This window comes from Bos javanicus, chromosome 3, assembly GCF_032452875.1.
Source record: "Bos javanicus breed banteng chromosome 3, ARS-OSU_banteng_1.0, whole genome shotgun sequence".
Classification (NCBI taxonomy): Eukaryota; Metazoa; Chordata; class Mammalia; order Artiodactyla; family Bovidae; genus Bos; species Bos javanicus.
In genome coordinates this window covers 51,599,400-51,625,250 of record NC_083870.1, presented here as the reverse complement: position 1 = coordinate 51,625,250, position 25,851 = coordinate 51,599,400, and the positions used below count along the sequence as shown (strand labels likewise).

Here is a 25,851-nt window from a genome sequence, read left to right as displayed (position 1 = left end):
CCTTCTCTCTGTTGTTGTTATGTAGTTGCTAAGTTGTGTCTGACTCTTTTGGGACCTCATTGCCCACTAGGCTCCTCTGTCCATGAGATTCTCCAGGCAAGAATACTAGAGTGGGCTGCCATTTCCTTCTCCAGGGGATCTTCCTGACCCAGGGATTGAACCCATGTCTCCTGCATTGGCAGGCGGATTCTTTTCCACTCAGCCAGCAGGGAAGCCCTCCCTCTCTCTATCCTCAGGCAAAAACTGAGTTTCATATGCTTATTTTCCATCTGTATTTCTTTGGTGAGTTTTCTCCTCATATCATTTGCCCATTTTTAATTGGACTTCTTTTGTTTTCTGATTGTTGTGTTTTCTAAATTATAGTTTATTTTACCTGTCCTAGAATTTCATATAAATGATCTCAGACATATTATTGAACTTCTTTTGCTCAGGAAAATGTTTTTGAACCTCATCCTTGGATATTATCTATATCATATTTCATTCAGTTTTTATTGCTGAGTAATACTTACATTGTGAGCTTCCCTGGTGGCTAGCAGTACAGAATCCACCTGCAAATGCAGGAGACATAAGAGACACGGATTCAATCCTTGGATCAGAAGATCCCCTGGAGTAGGAAATGGCAACCTGCTCTAATATTCTTGCCTGGAAAATTCCATGGACAGAGGAACCTGGTGGGCTACAGTCCCTGGGGTCACAGAGAGTCAGACACGACTGAGCAGCTGACATACACACTGTATTTAGGCTAGGTGTAGATCACTTTAATCCAGTCAAGGATTGAGCTCATTCAAAGCTGGACTTCAGTTCTAAAAGCGGCTTATCTATTTCCTGTTCATTCTTCTTTCAAAGATGTAGTCCTTCAGAGTCCAACTGAAATTCTGGGACATCCACCAAAGTCTCTCCTCTTTTTTGTTGCTATTGTTCAGTCACTAGGTCCTGTCTGACACTCTGTGTCCCCATGGACTGCAGCATGCCAGTCTCCTCTGTCCTCTACTATCTCCCAGAGTTTGCTCAGACTCATATCCATTGTGTTGGTAGTGCCATGAAATCATCTCATCCTCTGTTGCCCCCTTCTTCTCCTGCTCTCAGTCTTTCCTAGCATCAGAGTCTGCCTGTGAGTCAGCTCTTCACATCAGGCGGCCAGGGTATTAGAGCTTCAGCTTCAGCATCAGTCCTTCCAATGAATAGTCAGGATTGATTTCCTTTAGGAGTGACTGGTTTGATCTTCTTGCAGTCCAAGGGACTCTCAAGTGTCTTCTCCAATACCACAGTTTGAAAGCATCAATTCTTCAGCACTCAGCCTTCTTTATGGTCCAGCTCTCACATCTGTACATGACTACTGGGAAAATCATAGCTTTGACTGTATGAACCTTTGTCATCAAAGTGATGTGTCTCCTCTTTGCTGGATCCCAAATTCCAATTTGTGTGCCTCCAAGTCTGTAAAGATTGCCAGAAGCAATCTAGATTCAGCTTCTTAGCTTCTCAACCTTACTTTTGCTTTCAGATTGTGTGTGTGTGTGTGTGTGTGTGCGCGCGTGCACGTGCACGTGTGCGCATATATTTTTTTCCCCCTTATCTTTCCAAGCTATTCAGCAGGAGGGTTAGTCAGAGACAACCTAGTAAGCCATTGCCAGAAGTGTCTTTTTATTCTTCTTCTCCCCTTCCCCTCTTCAATCCCAGCCCCTGCTAGAATATTCACATTTTAGCTGTACCTAATTTACTGTTATAGTCCTTAGACTAGTGCCTAGCACAGAATAGAAGTCAGTAGGTATTTGTTGAGTTAAATAATGGATGAATTAACATTCTATCTGAGGAGATAGAATGGACATTCAAAACAAAATATTTTTCCTATAATTTTTCGAATTTAATAGAAAGGTATCCATGAGCATAATTATGCTGAGTTTTGAACTGGTACTCAGGACTTTTAGAGTTCTAGTCTCTTATTGATATTTCCCCAAGGTCTTAACATCATTTGATCTTTATTTATCCATTTGTAAATAATCTGTTATTCTCTCACTCATGAAAATTGTTATTTAAATTTAAGAGCTTTCAATAGAAAAAATTAAATGGGATTTCCCTGGTGGCCTAGTGGTTAGGATTCTGGGCTTTCACTGCTATGGCCCAGTTTCAGTCCCTGGTCAGGGAACTGAGCTTCTGCAAGCCACATGGTGTAGCCAAAAAGAAAAAGAGAGAGAGAAAAATTTAAAAGATGAAAAAAAAACCTGGAATTAATATTCTAATGAAGCAATCAAAATACTTTGGTATAAGTTTAGGCTTGTAATTTCTATTATTAAAACCTACCAGTGAATACAAATGACAGGTAAATTGTTATCATGTTTTAAGAGATAAAGATGAAAATTTTCATAAAAAATTATATTTTGCAATTATGCATAAATGTTTGTCTGTGTTTTCTCCCCCTCTTCCTTTAGAGCCATTTTAAGTGCCAGATCTAGTTATTTTGCTGCAATGCTGAGTGGCTGTTGGGCTGAAAGCTCCCAGGAGTGCGTTACTCTCCAAAGGTAAGCATAATTTTACAAGGAAGCTTGACTGCAAATGATTGCAAATAATACTTCATACAGAGCGCTTTTCATGAATCTGATTTCCCTGTCTGTTCAATGAAATGTTTCTCATGTGATGGAATTCAGCAAGTACACTTTCTGAAAATGAGAGGAAGTTGGGAGCATTTAGTGATAGAGATAATGTATTACTCTTCTCAGACATCCATAACAAAATACCACAAACTGGTTGCTTTAAGCAACAGAAATTTGTTTTCTCACAGTTCTATAAGGCACCACCCAGCAAGGTTGGTGCCTGATGGGAGCTCTTACCTTAGGTCCGTTGAATGTGGACAGGCACCTTCTGCTGTATGCTCCAGTGACCCTGTTTTTAGTGCATGGGGCTGGGGGGCCAGAGAGGGGAAAGGAAGGTGGAGGGAGAGAGCTCACTCTCTGGTGTTTCTTATAAGGACACTAATCCTATCAGATTGGCTAGGGCCCTACCCTTATTACCTCATTTAACCTTAATTATTTCCTTAGAGAGCTTCCCTGGTTGTTCAGATGGTAAAGAGTCTGCCTGCAATGCAGGAGACTGGGTTTGATCCCTGGGTCTGGAAGATCCCCTGGAGAAGGGAATGGCTACGCACTCCAGTATTCTTGCCTGTAAAATCCCATGGACAGTGGAGCCTCGTGGGCTATGGTCCTTGGTATTGTGAAGAATTGGACACAACTGAGTGACTAACACACACACACACACATTTCCTTAGAAGCCCTATTTCCATATTGGGGTTAGGGCTCCAATATGTGAATTTAGGTGTATGGGGGAACACGGGTTTTCAGTCTGTGATAGGTAATTTCTTTATTAAAGAATAATTTGGATAGGTGTGGATTTCAGTGACCTATGATAGTGCATTGGTGAATCTACACAATTGGTGCAGTTTATATCAACTGCTGAGACAGTTATTAAGAGATGAACTACCTCCTTACATGTGAAATGGAATATTTTTTGGTCACAGATGATCACTGTGAGAATCCAGAATGTACAGTAGTGGGGAGGGCTTTTTCAGTAGGAAAACTGCCTGGGAGTTCTGAGGGAGAATTCCCGGCTTTCATCATTCTCACTGTGGATGGTTCCTCAACTGGGTCAGTCTTGGCTAGAAGCTTCGATGTGGAATGGTGGTAGTGATGATTCCGTAACAGTGGATGTGTGAAAAATATTGATCAACTCTCACTGTTTTTCACACTAGTCTATAACCTTGAGCCTTGTAGGTTACAGCTGTCTGGTTTCCTTACTAACTAAAATCAATCCCCAAATGCCTCTCATTTGTAATTTCTCACTCTATTGAAAAATGGAAAAATGGAAAATTAAAACATTATTTTTAAGAATAAGTTATATGTTTTTATCTCTTTTCATGTTTCATTTATTTAATAGAAATGAGACACATGCAGAAGAACCTAAACCTCTTTTCTTTCATACCACGGTTTCTAGAGAGTTATGCTTTAGTTATATCACCTACTGTTTTGATCTGGCAACCACCAGGTAGTTCTTGATTATGGAAGACTTTATATGCCAAGCAAATAGTTTATTAGCCTGTGGGTAAAAAGAATGTGTAGTTGAGTCAGTCAGTGAAATTTTATCATCACTGTTGAAAAACCCTGTTGAAAAACAGCCTGAAAAAATATGTTTCCTGCCAAAAAGATTTCTTCCTTTATGGTGAATTTAAAATATCTGCTGAATATTGGAAGAGAAATAATGCTTGCAGAGGCCAGAATTTCTGTAAGTGTGTCAATTCTAGAGGTAATCATCATTCTAGTGTATTTTGGAAATGTGTCCAGGGATTATGTTTCAGATGTTTTAGATATCTTTTATAAAAACTATCTACTCTCATTAGAGGTGAAGTCACTAAAAATTTAAATGGAGAGGTAACCATGTGATTCTGTGTGGTGAGATAAATGTCAAAAGAAGTGTATGATTATTGGACCTTATTTGACAGCAGGGGAAACATAGCTTTGATTCTATGGACCTTTGTTAGCAAAGTAGTGTCTCTGCTTTTTAATATGCTGTCTAGGTTGGTCATAACTTTCTTCCAAGAAGCAAGCATCTTTTAATTTAATGGCTGCAGTCACCATCTGCAGTGATTCTGGAGCCCAAGAAAATAAAGTCTGTCACTATTTCCATTTTTTTCCCATCTATTTGCCATGGAGTGATGGGACTAGATGCCATGATCTTAGTTTTTTGAATGTTGAGTTTTACACCAGCTTTTTCACTCTCCTCTTTCACCTTCATCAAAAGGCTCTTTAGTTCCTCTTACTCTCTGCCACAAGGGTGGGTTCATCTGCATATCTGAGGTGATTCATATTTCTCCCAGAAATCTTGATTCTAGCTTGTGCTTCACCCAGCCCAACATTTCACATAATGTACTCTGCATATAAGTTAAATAAGCAGGGTGACAATATACAGCCTTGACGTACTCCTTTCCCAATTTGGAACCAGTCTGTTGTTCCATATCTGGTTCTGTTGTTACTTCTTGACCTGCATACAGGTTTCGCAGTGGGCAGGTCAAGTGGTCTGGTATTCCTATCTCTTGAAGAATTTTCCACAGTTTGTTGTGATCTATACAGTCAAAGGCTTTAGCGCAGTCAATGAAGCAGAAGTAGATGTTTTTCTGGAATTCTTTAGTTTTTTTCTATGATCCATTGGATTTTGGCAATTTGACCTCTGATTCCTCTGCCTTTTCTAAATCCAGCTTGTACATCTAAAAGTTCACAGTTCACATACTGTTGAAGCCTGGCTCGAAGGATTTTGAGCATTACTTTGCTAGCATGTGAGATGAATGCCAATTGTGTGGTAGTTTGAACATTCTTTGGCATTGCCCTTCTTTGGGATTGGAATGAAAACTGCCCTTTTCCAGTCCTGTGGCCACTGCTGAGTTTTCCAAATTTGCTGGCATATTGAGTGCAGCCCTTTCACAGCATCATCTTTTAGGATTTGAAATAGCTCAGCTGGAATTCCATCACCTCCACTAGCTTTGTTCATAGTGATGCTTCCTAAGGCTCACTTGACTTCCCTTTCCAGGATGTGTGGCTCTAGGAGAGTGATCACACAATTGTGCGTATCTGGGTTTTGAAGATCTTTTTTGTATAGTTCTTCTGTGTATTCTTGCCACCTCTCCTTAATATCTTCTGCTTCTGTTAGGTCCATACCATTTCTATCTTTATTGTGCCCATATTTTCATGAAATGTTTCCTTGGTATCACTAATTTTCTTCAAGAAATCTCTACTCCTTCCTGTTCTACTGTTTTCCTCTATTTCTTTGCATTGTTCATTTAAAAAGACTTTCTTATCGCCTTTCTATTCTCTGGAACTCTGCATTCAGATGGGTATATCTTTCCTTTTTTCCCTTGCCTTTCACTTCTCTTCTTTTCTCACCTATTTGTAAGGCCTCCTCTGCTGCTGCTGCTGCTAAGTCGCTTCAGTCGTGTCCGACTCTGTACGACCCCATAGACAACAGCCCACCAGGCTTCTCTGTCCACAGGATTCTCTAGGCAAGAATTCTGGAGTGGGTTGCTGTTTGCTTCTCCACAGACAACCATTTTGTCTATTAGCATTTCCTTTTCTTGGGGATGGTTTTGATCACCGCCTCCTATACAGTGTTACGAACTTCCATCCCCTTCAGGCACTCTGTCTATCAGATCTAGTCCCCTCTTGTATTACATATCAAATTGACTGTGTCAAATTACCACCTAAAATGTTATTAGTGTCATGGTGTATAAAGCTGTCAGAAGGTTAAAGCATATTTAGGAATTTTACTGTTTTAAAAAATCACATCTTTTAAGAATTTTTATAATGTAACAAAGTAATCTATAAAACAAATTGCCTTTTCACATTAACTTGTAAACCTGAGTAGATGTTTCAAGGGGTAGTGTCGTATAGTAAAAAGATCATGGACTCTGGTGTCCTTATAGGAAGTCCTACATCCAGGCCCAAACTGTTACATGACTTTGGGATGTTGCTTACCTTCCCTGAGGTAGTTGAAAGGAAAAACTTGGCATAGTGTTTGGTGTATAGTCTGTAGTGCTGATTATTATTTACCTTTTTTCCTTTCCCTAAATGGTGCTGTGCTCATTTTTCTAGAGAGTAAAGTGTTCAAGTGAGCACCATTTCCAGGACTAGGACAGCAACACCTGCTTTGCTTGGTCAGTAACCTCTTTTGGAACTGTGCCACTGTTGCATATCTGTAGGATGTTTTCTGCAATAGATTAAAATTGAAATCTTATCTGTCCTTACGGAAAAGAACCAATTGGTTTTTGGTTCTTTTTTGAGTTGGTAGCTCAAAGATGTAATGCATGTGACATTTTAAAATGAGACAGCCTTCAATAAATTAAGGTAGGAATAGTGGAATCCTATTATCCTAGTTTTAGGGCTTCCCAGGTGGCGTAATGGTAAAGAGTCTGCCTGTCAATGCAGGAGATGCAAGAGACATGACTTCGATCCCTGTATCAGGAAGATCCTCTGGAGAAGTAAATGGCAACTGGCTCCAGTATTGTTGCCTGGAATCCCATGGAACCTGGTGGGCTATAGGCCACAAAGAGTGGGACACGACTGACCAACTGAGCACACACGTTTAATCCTAGTTCTACCCATGTCCCAGAGTTGGAAGGTGGGAGGATAAAGCTGAAAGGAAGTTCCCCTGGTTGGCAAGGGGACGTTTTCCACATCCAGTACTGGAAGTTGAACAGCCAATATTTCCATAAAGAAACCCCACGTGTTTCCATTTTATGTAAACAGAAGTCTTCCGGTGGTGGCTTGAGACTTTAGAGTATAAATTTGGATTTTTTCATCTCCCTTCAGAGACTCCTGGCTTGCTCTGAACCTTCAGGATGACCTTTTCAAATGTAAATCAGGTCATATTTCTCTTCTGGTCAAAATTCTTCAATGCCTTCTCATCACAAATTAGAATTAAACCCAAATCTTTATCATAAGCTATAAGAACCTGTATGATCTGACCCATAAGATTCTCCCAGACTTCCCCACCTAAAGGAGCTACAGCCCAACTCTCCAGTTACTTTTTTCTATGTTATTCTGTTAGATTGTCTTCACTTTTCACTGTTAAAATTATCTTCGTATATTTGTTGACATGGGCTTCCCTGGTGGCTCAGACAGTAAAGAATCTGCCTGCAATACATGAGACCTGGGTTCGGCCCCTGGGTTGGGAAGATCCCCTGGAGGACAGCATGGCAACCCACTCCAGTATTCTTGCCTGGAGAATTCCATGGACAGAGGAGCTTGGTGGGCTACAGTCCATATGGTCACAAAGAGTCCAACTTGACTCTTGAGTGACTAAGCACACACATTTGTTGACATTTATTGTCCATGTCCTCTCTCTAGAATGTAAGGTCCAGAATAGCACCTATCATTCAATAAATATTGAATGTAAATGAATGATGAATGAGTGAATGAGGCCCTATGTTACCTTAGCCCACATATGTAGAAACCTGAAACTTTAGGAAGCACATATATAGCATAGAGGTTTTAGACTGGGTACATGTTATCTCTGAGCCTAGTGCTCTGTCCTCTCATGGTCTTTTATTTTTTCTAACTGTTGAGTGTATGTAATATTTTCATCCCCTATAGGATTTTATTTTGATTTGCCTAGAGGGTCCCATGGACGGAAGAGCCTGGAAGGCTGCAGTCCATGGGCTTGCTGGGGGTAGGGTACGACTGAGCGATTTCGCTTTCACTTTTCACTTTCATGCACTGGAGAAGGAAATGGCAACCCACTCCTGTGTTCTTGCCTGGAGAATCCCAGGGACAGAGGAGCCTAGTGGGCTGCCGCCTATGGGGTTGCATAGAGTCGGACACGACTGAAGCGACACAGCAGCAGCAGCAGCAGCAGCAGTGCTTTAAATCTTTCCATTTATTTAAACTGTGGGTTATTGCAGTAATTTGTTTTTTGGCAAGTCAGTTGATCATGTCTTTATAAATACTTTTCATAAAAATACAGATGACTTATAATAATGAGGCTGCAGTTTAATAAAACAGCTGTCAAGACAGCAGGAAAACAGTTTCTTGCTGTTTTTATAGCTATCATATATATTGATATATAAGCTCAAATGTCCAGATTTTGCTGTTTATTTTAATAAAAGTTTTATTTCTACCTAGTCATTATTTTCCTTTGCTTAAATATGTCAAGTCTTAGAAGAGACTATTCTTATAACATAAATATTCAATCCTCATTAACACTAATAAGAATGGCTCTTGAAATTTCAAGGAAAAGTGCATGGAATGTAACTATTATGCTACTGTTTTATATGAACAGACTACAGATAATACAGCATAATTATACTGAGATCAACTCTTGTCATATCCATGTATATAAATGAGCATATTTAGAGATTTGACTTTTTTCTAAATATTAAAGAAGAGATATGGAGTTTTGAATCAGCAGAAACCATTGTATAAGCCATACAATGTTAGCCATTGTATAAGCCAGTAAATATATATTAAGTAAACTAAAAAATATTTATATGTTTTCAACTCAATATTCTTTCTGAAGGTTCAGGAGATGCTTGTAACTACCCTAATAAGCCATTCATTAAATATTCATTAAACATTTATTGAGCATATATTATTTAAGGCCAAAGAATCAAAGCAAACACCTTTCTGAGTCCTACCCTGTGGAACTCCCTTTCTTTTCTTCTTGCCTTTCTCCTTGTCTCCCTTTAGCAGACATTAGATACTGTGCTTAACAAACTGTGAATGTCTTATCAGCACTGTCCCCAGCCTGCTTCCATGCAGAGCTCCAGTATTATGCAGGGAAAGGAAATTTTGATCCTGGGGATATTGAATCAATGCTGACATTTGCTTCTACTAGAGATGCAAGGGTAAATAAGACACAAATCCTGCCCACACAGAATTCAGTTTAGAAGGAGAAACAAATATGTAAACAAAGATATTATAAATCCGTTTGATAAATGTGATAATGGAAGTGTGTGTGTGTGTGTGGGGGGGTGTATTATACTGCTTAAGAGCCCAGGCATTGGAGTATGGATTTAAATTCCAAATTCCAATGCAGTTTGCCTGGATTTAAATTCCAGTGCATCACTAGCCATTTGATGTTGGGCAATTAATTTTTTTCCCAGCACCCACCTCCATGAGCAAGTTACTTAATTTCAGGTTTTTCATTTGTAAGATGAGACTAATAACCTCCCATTGAGTTGTTACGATTAAATGAGCTAATTGCATTGAAAATGCTTATTAGCTCAGTGACTAAATCATAATAAATGCTCAATAAATGTTAGTTATTATTTATGTTTAACGTTCAGTGATTTCCTTTTTTCCCCCCCTTGGGAGTGTTAAGGAAACAATCAGAGGTAAAGAGCCACGTGTCTTGTATCTAAAAGATGAAATAAATAGAGAGGGAGAGAATTTTAAGCAGAGTGAACAGTATGTGATAAGGAACGGATGTATAAGGAACTGTAAGTCGTTCAGGTATAGGAAATGGTAGTTTGCTTATCCTGGAACAGCTGCTAGAGAAACCAGAGATCATATAATAAAGAACATTCTGTACCAAGCTAAGGAATTTGGGCTTTTTTTCCTAGGTCCTATGGAGAATTGCTAAAGGGTTTTAGAAGTCAGGGACTGTATCAGATTTACATTTTAGCAAAGTCACTCTGATTGCAATGTGTGAAATGGGATGTGAGGAGGTAATTTCAGGCAAGAAGCCCTCAGAGTACTATGATGAAGTATAGTACAGATGAAAGAAACTGAGAGGCTAAACTAGGGCAATAAAAGGGGGAAATATATAGCAAAAGGGCTTCCCTGGTGGCTCAATGGTAAAGAATCTGCCTGCCAATGCAGGAGACAAGGGTTTGATTCCTGGGTTGGAAGATCCCCTAGAGAAGGAAATAGCAACCTACTCCAGTATTCTTAGGTGGCTCATCGATTAAGAATCTGCCTGCAATGCAGGAGCCACAGGAGTCCTGGGTGCCAACCCTGAGTCAGGAAGATCCCCTGGAGGAGGGCATGACAATCCACTCCAGTATTCTTGCCAGAAGATCCCTTAGACAGAGGAGCCTGGCAGGCTACAGTCCATAGGGTCTCAAAGAGTCAGACATGACTGAAGTGACTTAGCACACACCAGTGTTCTTGCCTGGGAAATCCAATGGACAAAGTACAGACCGTGGATCACAAGAGTCAGACACGACTTAGTGACTAAACAACGACAGCAACAGACGGCAGAGGCTGAATTAAAAAACATTTGAAGGTATAAAATGATAGGATATAATGAGAGAGAGGATTAAGATGAACCTCCAGCTCTGACTTAGGCAGACTTATTCTTCAGTCTTCTTTTTGTTATTTCTGTTTTGTTCATAGCACTGTTACAGGACTCCTTGCATTTGTCCCACCTTCTATTCCTCTGTACCAAGAAGAGTGAATTACCTAGTAACCACTGGGCATTGGTCAGGACGAACTCTGACCTCAGGGTTAATTTGATGATGAGAGGTAATTTGATTTCTTTTCTCCTTTCTTCTCTGCTGAATCTGTGGAAAGAGGTGATGTAAAGAAGGGTATCTGTTATCCATCTTAGCTATCTATTGGAGTTCTGAGGGGGGCCCAATAAATAGTATACTTTCTTCCTGCTCACAATAAGACAAAAGAATCAGCAGGTGAAATTAGAAAACATTTCCTTAATTTTTGATAAGGCAGTAAAATGTGATTTTACGCAAAAGCCAAAGTTGATTTGCTTGCTATGTCTACTCTAAGACAGCCCAGAGAGAAAGTCTGAATCTGGATAGCAGTACGCTTCTCTCTCACCACCTCTTACTGCTGGTTCAGCAGCGAAAAAAGGAGAAAAGAAATCAGTTTACCTCTCATCTAGAAAGCTGAGCGCCAAAAATTGATGCTTTTGAACCATGGTGTTGGAGAAGACTCTTGAGAGTCCCTTGGACTGCAAGGAGATAAAACCAGTCAATCCTAAAAGAAATCAATCCTGAATATTCATTAGAAGGGCTGATGCTGAAGCTCCAATACTTTGGCCACCTAATGAGAAGAGTCAACTCATTAGAAAAGATCCTGATGCTGGGAAAGACTGAAGGCAGGAGGAGAAGGGCATGATGAAGGAGGAGATGGTTGGATGGCATCACCGACTCAATAGACATGAGTTTGAGCAAGCCCTAGGAAATAGTGAAAAACAGGGAAGCCTGGGATGCTGCAAGCCAAGGGTTGCAAAGAGTTGGACACTACTAAGCAAATGAACAACAACACGTTCCTCATGATCAACAACCAGTGGTTGTTGTCCACCAATCAGATAATTAATCTTCCTTGATACAGAGGAATAGGGGAGGGCCAAGATGCAAGAAGTCCTGTAACAGTGCTATGAACAAAATATAAGAGTAATAGAAGACTGAATCTGGGGTGCTGGGAGAAGTCATGAGAGTCTGAGATCTAGTAGTCCATGAAACATAAAGATTATCACTTCAGACTACTTCTTTAAGTTATGTCTTTTAAATCTGTAATATGAGGATGTTGGCAGAGCTAGAGCTGCTGGATAGGTATTACAAATTAAGAAATATGTATGCACAGCAAGAATCTTTCTAGTGAATGGAGTAGTTGTCCATCCCAGGCTTTAAGCAAAATGAGAGGCCATTTTTCAAAGATGCTGAAGAGGATTTCTTAAGGAGCCAGAGATTGAACTATGACCTCTAAAGTCCTTTCTAACTTTGTCTATCATGGAAGATGCCCAACAAAGAATTAATTATTTTATCATATACTAATCACCCTTATGGCAGAAAGTGAAGAGGAACTAAAAAGCCTCTTGATGAAAGTGAAAGAGGAGAGTGAAAAAGTTGGCTTAAAGTTCAACATTCAGAAAATTAAGATCATGGCATCTGGTCCCATCACTTCATGGCAAATAGATGGGGAAACAGTGGAAACAGTGTCAGACTTTATTTTTGGGGGCTCCAGAATCACTGCAGATGGTGATTGCAGCCATGAAATTAAAAGACACTTACTCCTTGGAAGGAAACTTATGACCAACCTAGAGAGCATATTAAAAAGCAGAGACATTATTTTGCCAACAAAGGTCCGTCTAGTCAAGGCTGTGGTTTTTCCAGTGGTCATGTATGGATGTGAGAGTTGGACTGTGAAGAAAGCTGAGGGCCGAAGAATTAATGCTTTTGAACTGTGGTGCTGGAGAAGACTCTTGGGAGTCCCTTGGACTGCAAGGAGATCCAACCAGTCCATTCTAAAGGAAACCAGTCCTGAATATTCATTGGAAGGACTGATGCTGAGGCTGAAACTCCAGTACTTTGGCCACCTCATGTGAAGAGTTGACTCATTGGAAAAGACCCTGTTGCTGGGAGGGATTGGGGGCAGGAGGAGAAGGGGATGACAGAGGATGAGATGGCTGGATGGCATCACCGACTCGATGCACATGAGTTTGGGTGAACTCCAGGAGTTGGTGATGGACAGGGAGGCCTGGCATGCTGCAATTCATGGGGTCGCAAAGAGTCGGACACGACTGAGTGACTGAGCTGAACTGAACTGAATAACATTTTACAATATATAAAAACCCATGGCTGCAGTTATAACTTCATTTTTTTTTTTATAACTTCATTTTTAAATTAATGGCATACCTCATGGATGTTATTTGAAAATTGTATTCTTCAGGTAAAAATGAGATTAGAACTTTATCTTGACTGAAAATTTATGGGAAAATAGAATGTATCATTGATATCAGTTAAACCTTAATTATTTCTGGATTTGAGTTTAGTTTTCTTTTATTTTTCAGTATAAGCCATGTAGAAATGAATGTTATGATGCACTTTATATACGGAGGAACTTTGGACTTTCCAGTCAAAGCTAATGTTGGGTAGGTATTATTTTTTAATGATTTTAAATATAAAAATATTGATATTTTGTGGCTTCTGCTTTATTGAGCTTTGTTTAAAAGTGTCAGTGAAGTAGAAGTTTCATTTTTATTATTTTGCTGAATGTTGTACATATTTTGGCAATATCTAAAAACAGTAAGTCACCTTATTTAGAAGAAAAGATGATCTAGCATCTTTTAGATAAGATTAAGATTAGATAGATTAAGATAAGATAGATAGATTAAGATAAGAATAAGATTAAGAAAAGTCTTTATTAGACTTGAATAGAAGGAAATGGCCACCCACTCCAGAATTCTTGCCTGGAGAATCCCGTGGACAGAGGAGCCTGGCAGGCTACAGTCCATCGCGTCCCAAAGAGTTGAACACGACTAAGTGACTAATTGCTGCTGTGTTTGAAAAACTTAATATTTGTTTTGGAAAATAAATGACAGATTTTATAAAGTTAATTCAACTTTAGTCAAATTTGGAATTTTATAAATTTTTTTGCTACTTTATTTTTAAATTTTAGGATGTCAAAAGAAAAAAACCCAAAAGTAATTTGAGAATATAGGCATCCTAAAGATCAACAATGGTATGGTTCTTTAGTACTCTATGGCGACATGCCATCATCTAAGCTGCTGAAATCCTAAATACATCTTGCTCGTCTAATTTTCGGGATGTTCTCTCCTTTTATTGCTATTCTAACATCACACAAATGAAGGCTGCTCTTTTAATTTTAAATATTTATTAGTTCTTTTAGTTATAAACTGAATGAATATGATTTGAGGGTGAAAGTATCCTGAGTCACAGGGATTAAATACTGGAAACCCGTATGAAACTTTATCATGGAATTGAGACTTGTAGGTTTCCTGAGTACCTAGCGTATGTGTGGGTGCTTAGAAATACTTGCCAATTGAAAGAAGCAACAGAAGCCCTCTGAGTCATTGGATGCCACCTCTAATCTCATGGTACTCTGTAGGCATTTTCAATATGATAAACATCAATTAGTTGCCCTCCCCCTAAATTTTTATTTATTGTGAAGAGTTGTAACTTTTATAGCCTTTGAAGCAGTTTCCTGGGCCTTGTTGTATATATCACTGAGAATATGAGGGGAAGTTGTAAAACATCTCCAAATTTACTTTGTGTTATTCTCCACAATTCAAATCAAGTTACAGTGCTTTCAACTTTTGACCTGTGTTCTTCTTATAACCTGTAAAGAGTACTATGTAGGGCAGAAAGTTAGAATTAAAATAGTTAAGATTATTATTTTCTCTAAATAAACTATTTATCATTAAGAAATTATTGTGTATTATGCCTTGGTATTTAAATTGAAGAATTAACAGTGCATCTATTTTTATTTTAGTCAGATACTCAATATGGCTGATATGTATGGACTAGAAGGATTAAAAGAAGTAGCAATCTATATTTTAAGAAGAGATTACTGTAATTTCTTTCAGAAGGTAATTATTGAGTCTCAGAAATCTTTTACCTAATACCTAAAGTAATCTATGATTACCTCCTAGATTCTTAACTCTGTTAGTATTGTCGTTTTAGCTAATGGTAACTCTACTGAGAAATAACTCTTAGGATGTGCTTGTAGAAAACAGAAATCAATTCAGATCATTTTAAATAAGATAAAACTGAGGTAGGGGTTTACTGAAAGGATATGGCAATATCCTATATAATTCAAAAGTGGAGTACACAGTTGGAACTCTGTTAGTTAGGGTTTGGAACTGAGAGAAAGGAAGCTGGCAACTAGGGTTACTTTCTCCATTTATCAAAGGGCACCACAGTGCTTCATCAGTTTTTTCCCCTGAAGGAAAACTCCTCCTTCCTACCACTTTTCTTTATAGCATGTACTTGGAGTGGGATATAGTTCTCTTCTACTTCTCCAGGTGCTATATGAATACTGACTTTCTAATTTTAGTTTATGCAAACTTAAATTTGTTGTCTAAAGAAAGGTATTGTACTATTTATTTCAAAGCCATTTGTGCATTGTTTTAATTTTCTCTTATTTTTAATTTTCTTATTTATGCTTTTCTTTGTAAACAATGGTCATGTATTATGTTTATAATCATCAAAAAACAAGTATTAAAAGGATTGTTTACATAAATAGTCCCCTCTTATTGGATACTTGAACCAACAATATGCATTGTAATGAGGTAATTTTAATAATTTTAAGCATATTTAAATTTAGATTTTTATGTTGGGTAGGACTTTTCCTATCTCTTTATAAGTTGTATCTGAGGTATCACCCCATGGGTTAAAACAGAGGCATAAACTGGGTCTACCACCACTACCAACCCTTCCTGTTTTACTGAGAAACGGTTAAACTCCTCAGGTAACCTTTATCAAGCCTTTAATCAGTTACCGTTCATTCCAGCTTTTATAAGGAAGGGAACTAGAAGAAGGGGCATAGTCTGTGGTATCCTCAGCACTGTAGAAAGTAAAGAATCCTAGTAAAAAGACTTTTCCTTCTCTTTCATCTTTTTTCCTCATCTTCCCTGCCAAGTGAAAGTTAGCAGGGAGATCCAAGACTATCCCAGATAAACATTAAAGATAGGGATATTTGTAGTGAGGATATAGTGTCCTCTCAGCCCTGAGATGGACATCTACCATGGACATCTATATAACCGGACCACTCTGGGATTTCTATCAAAGAAGAAAATACTAAGGGATTTCTTGGAAGAGCCTAGAGTATATCTCAGGAACCAGTGAGAATATACTTGAATATGGAGATTTCTAAAAGGAGGAGGAGGCTTGCTGGAGAAGCCAGTACTACCCTGGTGACTAGAGACAGTAGTTATTGTCATAGACAGAAAAAAAATAAAAGTCCATTCCATACCCCAAGTATACACGGTATGCAAGAAAAGAAAAGGACCTTAGTGGTTCAGTGAAGATTAGAAGAGGCTGATACAGGGTCAAATAACACTGTGTCCCATGTAGGGAGGCATTGAGCATCATGAATCCTAGAAGGTTCCTCCGTCCACTGAGAGGCTGGGGAGAACTTCAGTCTGTCACTTAATGAGCCACCACATTAGCAAAGGCCACCAACATCTGGATTAGAGCGTTCAAGGACATCTTCCTATTACCCTGCTGGTCACTGGTTAGTTACTTAAAGTGACCATACCCAACCACAGCCCTATTCCAAAGGAGTTAGACCCACTAAATGGCAGAGCAAGGGATCATGCTCTATTTGCATTCCAGATCTCCCCAACTAGAAGTGTAGTCAGTGATGGGGAACAAAAGATTTAAATTAAGTGTGAAATAGGTGTTTGATTTTAAATACCAAAAGTAACCAGAAGGTACTAGAATGCACCTGTAATCATTAAAGGATGGAAAAAAAGTGAAATTGACACAGCTTGGTTGATAGCACTAACTGGGGATAAAAAGTTTGATGTTAGTATCTGCTTTAAACTGAGATTCCTCAATAAACCAATTACATGAAACATTTTAAGACCAATCTCTATTATGGATTGTCCTTGGACCATTGCTTCTACTTTTTAGTATGTTCAAGAGTAGACATAGGTTACGTGCAGCTTCCTATATTTTACTTTAAAAATTCCACTTAATTTTAAAAAATACAACATATTTGTTGTCATTAAAATAACAGAAGGTGAAATTCTTTTGAATTATCAACATGGTGTTTTGTTGAAAACTTTTTTATTCTATTTTAATATAGTCTATATTACTGTAGTAACAGATATTTAAGAGCAAACTTTTTATTGATCTGATCTTGAAATTGTTTGCTTTACTACCTTGACACTATATATTTTAATAAATATATATTTTTGAATATATAATTTTTAACTTCTAGATCTCAATGATACAGTTTCTTGGCAGTGACTTAAATATAGTAAATCTATAATAGCTCATCCCACAGTAATATATGTTGGGGTATAATGTGGTGGTGAATTGGCCCCAGAACTCTTGGCAAGCTAGCTTCAGTCATTTCATTAACGTCATAATCTTGCCATTATTCAACTAAATTTTAGAACTTCATTTATATGATTATAGTGGGTTTTACATTACATGCTATTTGCCACTGATTTACATATATATTTTAGGTTATGATTTAAATAGGTGTCCTCCCAAATTTTATACGCAGGTTTTGAAAATGACTATAAGACCTGTTATCCTATTATAAAAATACTTAGGAAATCAGCATTTCCATATAAGTAAAATTCTTAGAAAGCTACAGTTATCACTTTAAGTCAGGGATCAGTAAACTTTTGCTGTAAAAGGCTAGATAATTAGTATTCTAGGGTTTATGGGCCATACAGCCTCTGTCACAGCTACTCGGCTTTCTGTTGTAGACCAAGAGCAGATATGGACCGTCTGTAAATGGAACAGCATAGCAGTGTTCCAATAAAACTTTATTCACAAAAAGAGTGATGGACTAATTTTGGAGCACAAGCTGGTTTGCCAGCCATTGCATTTAAACAGCAAATTATTTTGCAGTTTAATATTTTTTATGGAATATTATGGAAATTATGGAATTTTATGGAAATCCAACATCTGTTGGATCATAGAAAAAGCAAGAGAGTTCCAGAAAAGCATCTACTTCTGCTTTATTGACTATGCCAAAGCTTTTGACTATGTGGATCATAACAAACTGTGGAAAATTCTTCAAGAGATGGGAATATCAGACCACCAGACCTGCCTCCTGAGAAATCTGTACACAGATAAAGAACCAACAGTTAGAACTGGACATGGAACAACAGTCTGGTTCCAAATCAGAAAGGAGTACGTCAAGGCTGTATATTGTCACACTGCTTATTTAACTTATATGCAGAGTACATCATGTAAAATGCTGGGCTGGATGAAGTACAAGCTGTAATCAAGATTGCCAGGAGAAATATCAATAACCTCAGATATGCAGATGACACCACCCTTACGGCAAAAAGCAAAGAGGAACTGAGGAGCCTCTTGATGAAAGTGAAAGAGGAGAGTGAAAAAGCTGGCCTAAAATTCAACATTCAAAAAACTAAGATCATGGCATCTGGTCCCATCAGTTCATGGCAAATAGATGGGGAAACTATGGAAACAGTGACAGGCTTTATTTTGGGGGGCTCCAAAATCACTGCAGATGGTGACTACAGCCATGAAACTAAGAGACACTTGTGCCTTGGAAGAAAAGCCATGACCAACCTAGACAGCATATTAAAAAGCAGAGATATTACTTTGCCAACAAAGGTCCGTCTAGTCAAAGCTATGGTTTTTCCAGTAGTCATGTATGGGTGAGAGAGCTGGACCATAAACAAAGCTGAGCACCAAAGAATTGATGCTTTTGAACTGTGGTGTTGGAGAAGACTCTTGAGAGTCTCTTGGACTGCAAGGAGATAAAACCAGTCCATCCTAAAGGAAATCAGTCTTGAGTACTCATTGGAAGGCCTGATGCTGAATCTGAAGCTCCAGTACTTTGGCCACCGCACGTGAAGAACTGACTCATTCGAAAAGACCCTGATGCTGGGAAAGATTGAGGGCAGGAGGAGAAGGGGACGACAGAGGATGAGATGGTTGGACGGCATCACCAACTCAGTGGACATGAGTTTGAGCAAGCTCCGGGAGCTGGTGATGGACAGGAAAGCCTGTTGTGCTGCAGTCCTTGGGGTTGCAAAGAGTTGGAACTGAACTGATGGTGGAGGCATTTCTGAAGAAGCTTTTGCCCTTCTCTGAGGGCACAGTATCTTCAGAAGTACATATTTAGATACTATATATACAAATGGGCTGATTGCTGGTCTTTATTAAGTGTATAAATTCAGATCACAACTAGTGAATGCGTACAAAAAGAAACTGAATTGTATTCACCCCAAAAGGGCAATAGATGTGCCTAGGAACATAGTCCAAAACCTGAAAATACATGGCACAGGCAGTATGTAGCACATATTAAGGCTTACCATTCAACTATGACTTAAATTAAATCCCTTACAATTATACAATGGAAGTGCCAAATAGATGCAAGGGGTTAGATCTGATAGAGTATCTGAAGAACTATGGACGGAGGTTTGTGACATTGTACAGGAGGCAGTGATCAAGACCATCCCCAAGCAAAAGAAATGCAAAAAGGCAAAATGGTTGTCTGAGGAGGCCTTACAAATAGCTATGAAAAGAAGAGAAGCCAAAGGCAAAGAGAAAGGGAAAGATATACCCATTTGAATGCAGAGTTCCAAAGAATAGCAAGGAGAGATAAGAAAGCCTTCATCAGTGATCATTGTAAACAAATAGAGGAAAACAATAGGATGAGAAAGACTAGAGATCTCTTCAAGAAAATTAGAGATACCAAGCGAACATTTCATACAAAGCTGGGCATAATAAAGGACAGAAATGATACACAACCCAACAGAAGCAGAAGATATTAAGGAGAGGTAGCAAGAATACACAGAAGAACTACACAAAAAAGACCTCCATGACCCAGATAACCACAATGGTGTCATCACTCACCTAGAGCCAGACATCCTGGAGTGCGAAGTCAAGTGGGCCTTAGGAAGCATCACTACGAACAAAGCTAGTAGAAATGATGGAATTCCAGTTGAGCTATTTCAAATCCTAAAAGATGATGCTGTGAAAGGGCTACACTCAATATGCCAGCAAATTTGGAAACCCAGAAGTGGCCACAGGACTGGAAAAGGTCAATTTTCATTCTAATCACAAAGAAAGGCTATGCCAAAGAATGTTCAAACTCCACACAGTCACACACATCTCACATGCTAGCAAAGGAATGCTCAAAATTCTCCAAGCCAGGCTTCAGCAGTCCATGAACTGTGAACTTCCAGATGTTCAAGCTGGTTTTAGAAAAGGCAGAGGAACCAGAGGTCAAATTGTGAACATCTGTTGGATCACTGAAAAAGCAAGAGAGTTTCAGAAAAACGTCTATTTCTGCTTTATTGACTATGCCAAAGCCTTTGACTTTGTGGATCACAACAAACTGTGGAAAATTCTTCAAGTGATGGGAATACCAGACCACCTGACCTGCCTCCTGAGAAATATGTATGCAGGTCAAGAAACAACAGTTAGAACTGGACATGGAACAACAGACTGGTTCCAAATCAGGAAAGGAGTACATCAAAGGCTGTATATTGTCACCCTGCTTATTTAACTTCTGTGCAGAGTTAAAATGCAAAATGCTGTGCTGGAAATAAAGCGCAAGCTGGAATCAAGATTGCCAGGAGAAATATCAATAACCTCAGATATTCAGATGACACCACCCTTATGGCAGAAAGTGAAGAACTAAAAATCCTCTTGATGACAGTGAAAGAGGAGAGTGAAAAAGCTGGCCTAAAATTCAACATTCAAAAAACTAAGATCATGGCATCCGGTCCCATCAGTTCATGGCAAATAGATGGGGAAACAATGGAAACAGTGACAGACTTTATTTTGGGGGGCTCCAAAATCACTGCAGATATGACTGCAGCCATGAAATTAAAAGACACTTGCTCCTTGGAAGAAAAGTTATGACCAACCTAGACAGCATATTAAAAAGCAGAGACCTTACTTTGCCAACAAAGGTCCGTCTAGTCAAAGCTATGGTTTTTCCAGTAGTCATGTATGGATGTGAGAGTTGGAGTATAAAGAAAGCTGAGCACCAAAGAATTGATGCTTTTGAACTGTGGTGTTGGAGAAGACTCTTGAGAGTCCCCTGGACTGCAAGGAGATTCAACCAGTCCATCCTGAAGGAAGTAAGTCCTGAATATTCATTGGAAGGACTGATGCTGAAGCTGAAGCTCTAATACTTTGGCCACCTGATGCAAAGAACTGACTCATTAGAAAAGACCCTTATGCTGGGAAGGATTGAAGGCTGAGGAGAAGGGTATGACAAAGAATGAGATGGTTGGATGCCATCGCCAACTCAATGGACTTGTGTTTGAGCAAGCTCCAGGAATTAGTGATGGACAGGGAAGCCCTACATGCTGCAGTCCATGGGGTCACAAAGAGTTGGACAAGACTGAGCAACTGAACTGAATTAAACTGACTGACTGAGGTTTAATACGAAGAACAGTGAGTTTTTCAATACTTGTGTCTACATTTTATTTATTGTTTTAGTTCATTACTTCTGTATATGTACTTTTTAAAATATGTTCATATAATCATGATCTAATTAAATTCTGTCATTTTGCCTGAGGTCAGTGTAGGATCTCCCATTGCACATGTACTTGCATTTCTACTTTAGGAAGCAGATTAGACCCTATGGTTGTGTTGCATTGTGATGTGCTAGGAATTATTATACTACATTTAGTCTAGAAAATATTTATGCTAAAAGAAATTAGAATAAAAACTGTTCATTCTGGCAGCTAAAAGAACTCAAATGCTATTAAAACTAAAGGTTATCAGTGATACTTAATTTTAAAAGAATAAATACTTTTGTATTACATATATTTATTCTGTAGTTTAGGTATATAAATCAGATCATTTTTATGAACCACTTTTAGCCTTATAAGTTGATAAAGAGTAAATGTAGTGTTTTCTGTCAATTTTAGCCTGTTTCCAGAAGGTTGGCATCTATATTAGAATGCCTGATTATTGCTCATTCAGTTGGAGTGGAAAGTCTTTTTGCTGACTGCATGAAGTAAGTGATCTGAAATAGTACTGATACTATTGATTTAGGGGTTTTGTTCTTCCATTCTCCTAAGTTTCTGGGAAATTTTAGACTTGGCCTATTTTCTTAAGCACAATGTAAATAGCTTAATGCTCTACTAGTTACAACAATTGAGAAGAAGTATTGACTTAGATATTACTCAAGATGCTTGGGATCGACTTTTTTAGCTGAACCATGGTTACTTACATTAAAATCCATGCACATAACCCAAAGTGCGTTTAAAATATGTGTTTACAGAAAAGGAAACATACTTAAGTCCATTACAGCACTCACAAAATTAACTGTTAGGGTTAGTTAAAACATACATATTTAAAATTTATATCATTGAAAACCAAAATGTTATTGAATATATTATAATGAAAAATATTTTCATTTCTTTAACTTGAGATTCTTTTATTTTCAATAGGTGGATTGTAAAGCACTTTGCAAGGTTTTGGTCTGAAAGAAGCTTTGCAAATGTACCTCCTGAGATTCAGAAAAGTTGTTTTAATATGTTGATTCATTCTTTAGTAAGTATAACCTGAATACTTTGTGTTTGTCATCAAAAAGTTTACTCAATTTTATATAAGTACTTTCTCAGTGTTTTAAATACACAAGTAAAATTGTGTTACAAAAACAAGATGAAAGAGCCAATTCCAGATAACCCAGAAACAATTCTCAGAACCTGTCTTTAAGACTGTTCCTCCATACCAAATGGAGAATTCAATCAGAGAAGCATAATCACTAGAAAGTATATATTTGTTGATGAACAAAAGGGGCAAGGGGCATTGTCTCCGTAATATGTACCTCCACTTACTAAGGTAGTTTAGGGGACAACACTGAAACAGCGGCACCATTCTCCAAGAGGTGGCAGATTAATTACATGCCTTTCATCATGGCAAAGGCAGTGTTTCTGGTAAAACTGCTGTCCATGGACTTACTGCCTTTTTCACCACCGTACTATTCTACACAGCATCATTTCTGACTAAAAAACTCCACTGCAAATGAAGTGCAGCAGTGGGCCCGTGTTTACCAGTTTCACCTGTCCTAGCATCGCCCTGTCACCCTGAAGCAGCGGGCTTGAGAACATGGAGGAATGGCCTTTTGAAGACTTGGTTGCAGTGCAGCCAGGTGGCAGAGCCTTGTAGGACTGATGCAGTGTCCTCCAGGAGGTTGTATATGCTCTAAATCAGTTTTTGATTTATTGTGCTGTTTCTTGACATAACTAGGATCCACAAGTCCAGAAGTCAAGGTGTGGAAGTGAAAGTGGCTTCACGTGTAATTATTCTTCGTGATCCACTACCAAAATTTTTGCTTCCCGACTCTGAAACTTTAGGATCTGCTGGTCTAGAGGTCTTAGTTCCAAAGAGATAAATGCTTCTACCTGAGGACACACATGATACCATTGAAGTGGAAGTTGGGACTGCCTCCTTATGGCCACCGTGTAAATCAACAGATAGAGAAGAGGAATTCTTGTTAGATTGAGCCTATTAGGGAAGAATTGGGTTGATACTATATAATGTGGGTAAGGAAGAGTACATCTGGAATGCAGTACTCCCCTGTCTTGTGATTAAATCAGTTAAAAACCCCAATTTAAATAGCACTTCAGGAATAAAAGTTTGGGCCACCTTACCAGATAAAAGAGTTATGAATAGCATAGGTACTTGTTGAGGGCAAAGGAAACATGGAATGATTGTGGGAAAAGGTAATTATAAATACTCGGTATGACCACGTGACCAGGTTCAGAAATGAGCATTGTAGTAGTTGTGATATAAACATATTGATTCCCACCTGTTTTTTTTTTTTGGCTGTGCTGGGTCTTCATTGCTACATGTGGGCTTCCTCTAGTTGTGGTGAGTGGGGCTGCTGTTTAGTTGTGGTGCATGGGCTCCTTATTGCAATGGCTTCTCTTGTTGCACAGCACGGGCTCTAAGTTCTTGGGCTCAGTGGTTGCTGCTCATGGGCTCTAGAGCACAGGTGCAGTGGTTGTGACACACAGGCTTAATTGCTGGGAAGCATGTGCAATCTTCCCAGACCAGGGATTGAATTCGTGTCCCCTGCATTGGCAGGAGGATTTTTAACCACCAGGGAAATCCTCATTTCCCCTTTTTATATGAATGTTTTTGTATATATTAACCAAGTATTTTTGTTTTCTACCACTGTCTCATTCCCCTACCATTTAATATAAGACATGTTAATAATAGTTAATTTTATATATCTTAGTATCTCAGGATACCAAGGGGGAGTTTGGATCAGTTTGAAGAACGTGAACATCACCCAAAGGCAAAACAAGAGACTTTGTTTCCTATTTTAGGGAAAGCGTTAGCATATTTGTTGTATAGTTGTATTTGTCAGGCTTTAGCATGACTTTCTGTCTCCATTTAGGAGTTAACTATGATTTAAAGAAATTGTATGGGTGCCTAATTAACAAGGGATGGACTGTGGTGTCTCTGCAGTATGTCAGCTTGGTTAGGATAAACTGTGCTTCCCAGAATTTCCTTCTTTGCACTGCTTCACTTTGCTCCCTATCCTTTTTGCTTTCTCTTACCCCTGGGCCAGGGACATGTTTAGCTCTGTGATGAAGGGTCCTAGCATCTCCTGAAGGACACTCATTGCATCCAGGTTGGAGGCAGTGAGACCTGAAATGAGCCCATCCATGTGGGTTATAGCATGTGCTCTTGGGTGTCAGCTTGTCCTTATCCCTCCATCATCCCTTCTCAACTGCTTTCCCTGTGGACTTCAAACTACATCATCATATACAAAGATTGCTCAGCCAGCTCCCATAATAGCATACGGTCAAATCCCTTTAATAATACTTTATATATATATATATATGTATGTGTATATATATATATATATACCAGAGAAGGCAATGGCACCCCACTCCAGTACTCTTGCCTGGAAAATCCCATGGACGGAGGAGCCTGGTGGGCTATACAGTCCATGGGGTCGCTAAGAGTCAGACACGACTGAGCGACTTCACTTTCACTTTTCACTTTCATGCATTGGAGAAGGAAAAGGCAATCCACTCCAGTGTTCTTGCCTGGAGAATCCCAGGGACAGGGGAGCCTGGTGGGCTGCCGTCCATGGGGTCTCACAGAGTCAGATATGACTGAAGCGACTTAGCAGCAGCAGCATATATATATACACACCTCTTAGTGGTTCTGTTTCTATGTTGAACCATGAACAGTATGTCATACTGGGTTATATAGAAGATGATATCTAAATCTATCTAAAGAAATAAGTTCAGGCCATCAGCTGATGAGATACCACTGTAAAAAGTAAATCTAAATCTGTTTTATGAAGGACTTTATAGTTTTGTTACTTAATGTTTTGCATCATTTGGTATAATTGTTCTGCAGTTTGTGGGTCTTCTGCTCAGCAGCTCTATGGTGGGGTGAATGGCAACCTCCTCCAAGAGTGCTTTTGCCATATGCTCTATGATCCAGGTCTGCTGCACCCAGAGCCCCTGCCCCTGAGGCAAGCCACTACTGACCCATATTGCCACAGAAGACATTCAGACACTCAAAGGCAGGTCTGGCTCAGTCTCTGTGGGGTCTCTGGGTCCTGGTACACAAAAGGTTTTGTTTGAGCCCTCCTAGTATCTCTGGTGCGTATGGGGTTTGATTCTAAACGTGATTTCACCCCTCCTACCATCTTGCTGGAGCTTCTACTTTGCCCTTGGACGTGCTGTATCCTCTTTTGGTGGGATCCAACATTCTCCTGTCGATGATTGTTCAGCAGCTCGGTGTAATTTTGGAGCTCTCACAGAAGATGAGCGCATGTCCTCCTACTCTGCCATGTTGTTTTTAAAAAAACAAGAACTATTTTTGAGCTATTTCAAATCCTAAAAGATGATGCTGTGAAAGTGCTGCACTCAGTATGCCAGCAAATTTGGAAAACTCAGCAGTGG

At 39.0% G+C, this 25,851-nt stretch overlaps 1 protein-coding gene across 7 annotated transcripts in view; it reads left to right on the top strand.

Moving 5' to 3' along the window:
• Positions 1 to 25,851, top strand: part of BTBD8 (BTB domain containing 8) — a 94,014-nt gene that overhangs the window by 40,610 nt on the left and 27,553 nt on the right. For 5 of the 7 annotated variants that reach the window (XM_061411227.1, XM_061411229.1, XM_061411228.1 and 2 more), the window contains 5 exons: positions 2,427 to 2,516; positions 13,285 to 13,365; positions 14,727 to 14,823; positions 21,841 to 21,929; positions 22,366 to 22,468. In XM_061411227.1, coding sequence (XP_061267211.1) covers positions 2,427 to 2,516; positions 13,285 to 13,365; positions 14,727 to 14,823; positions 21,841 to 21,929; positions 22,366 to 22,468 — 460 coding nt within the window. Of the gene's footprint in view, positions 1 to 2,426; positions 2,517 to 10,908; positions 10,998 to 13,284; positions 13,366 to 14,726; positions 14,824 to 21,840; positions 21,930 to 22,365; positions 22,469 to 25,851 lie in introns of those variants that run through there. The other 2 variants (XM_061411232.1, XM_061411233.1) reach the window with 2 other exon arrangements.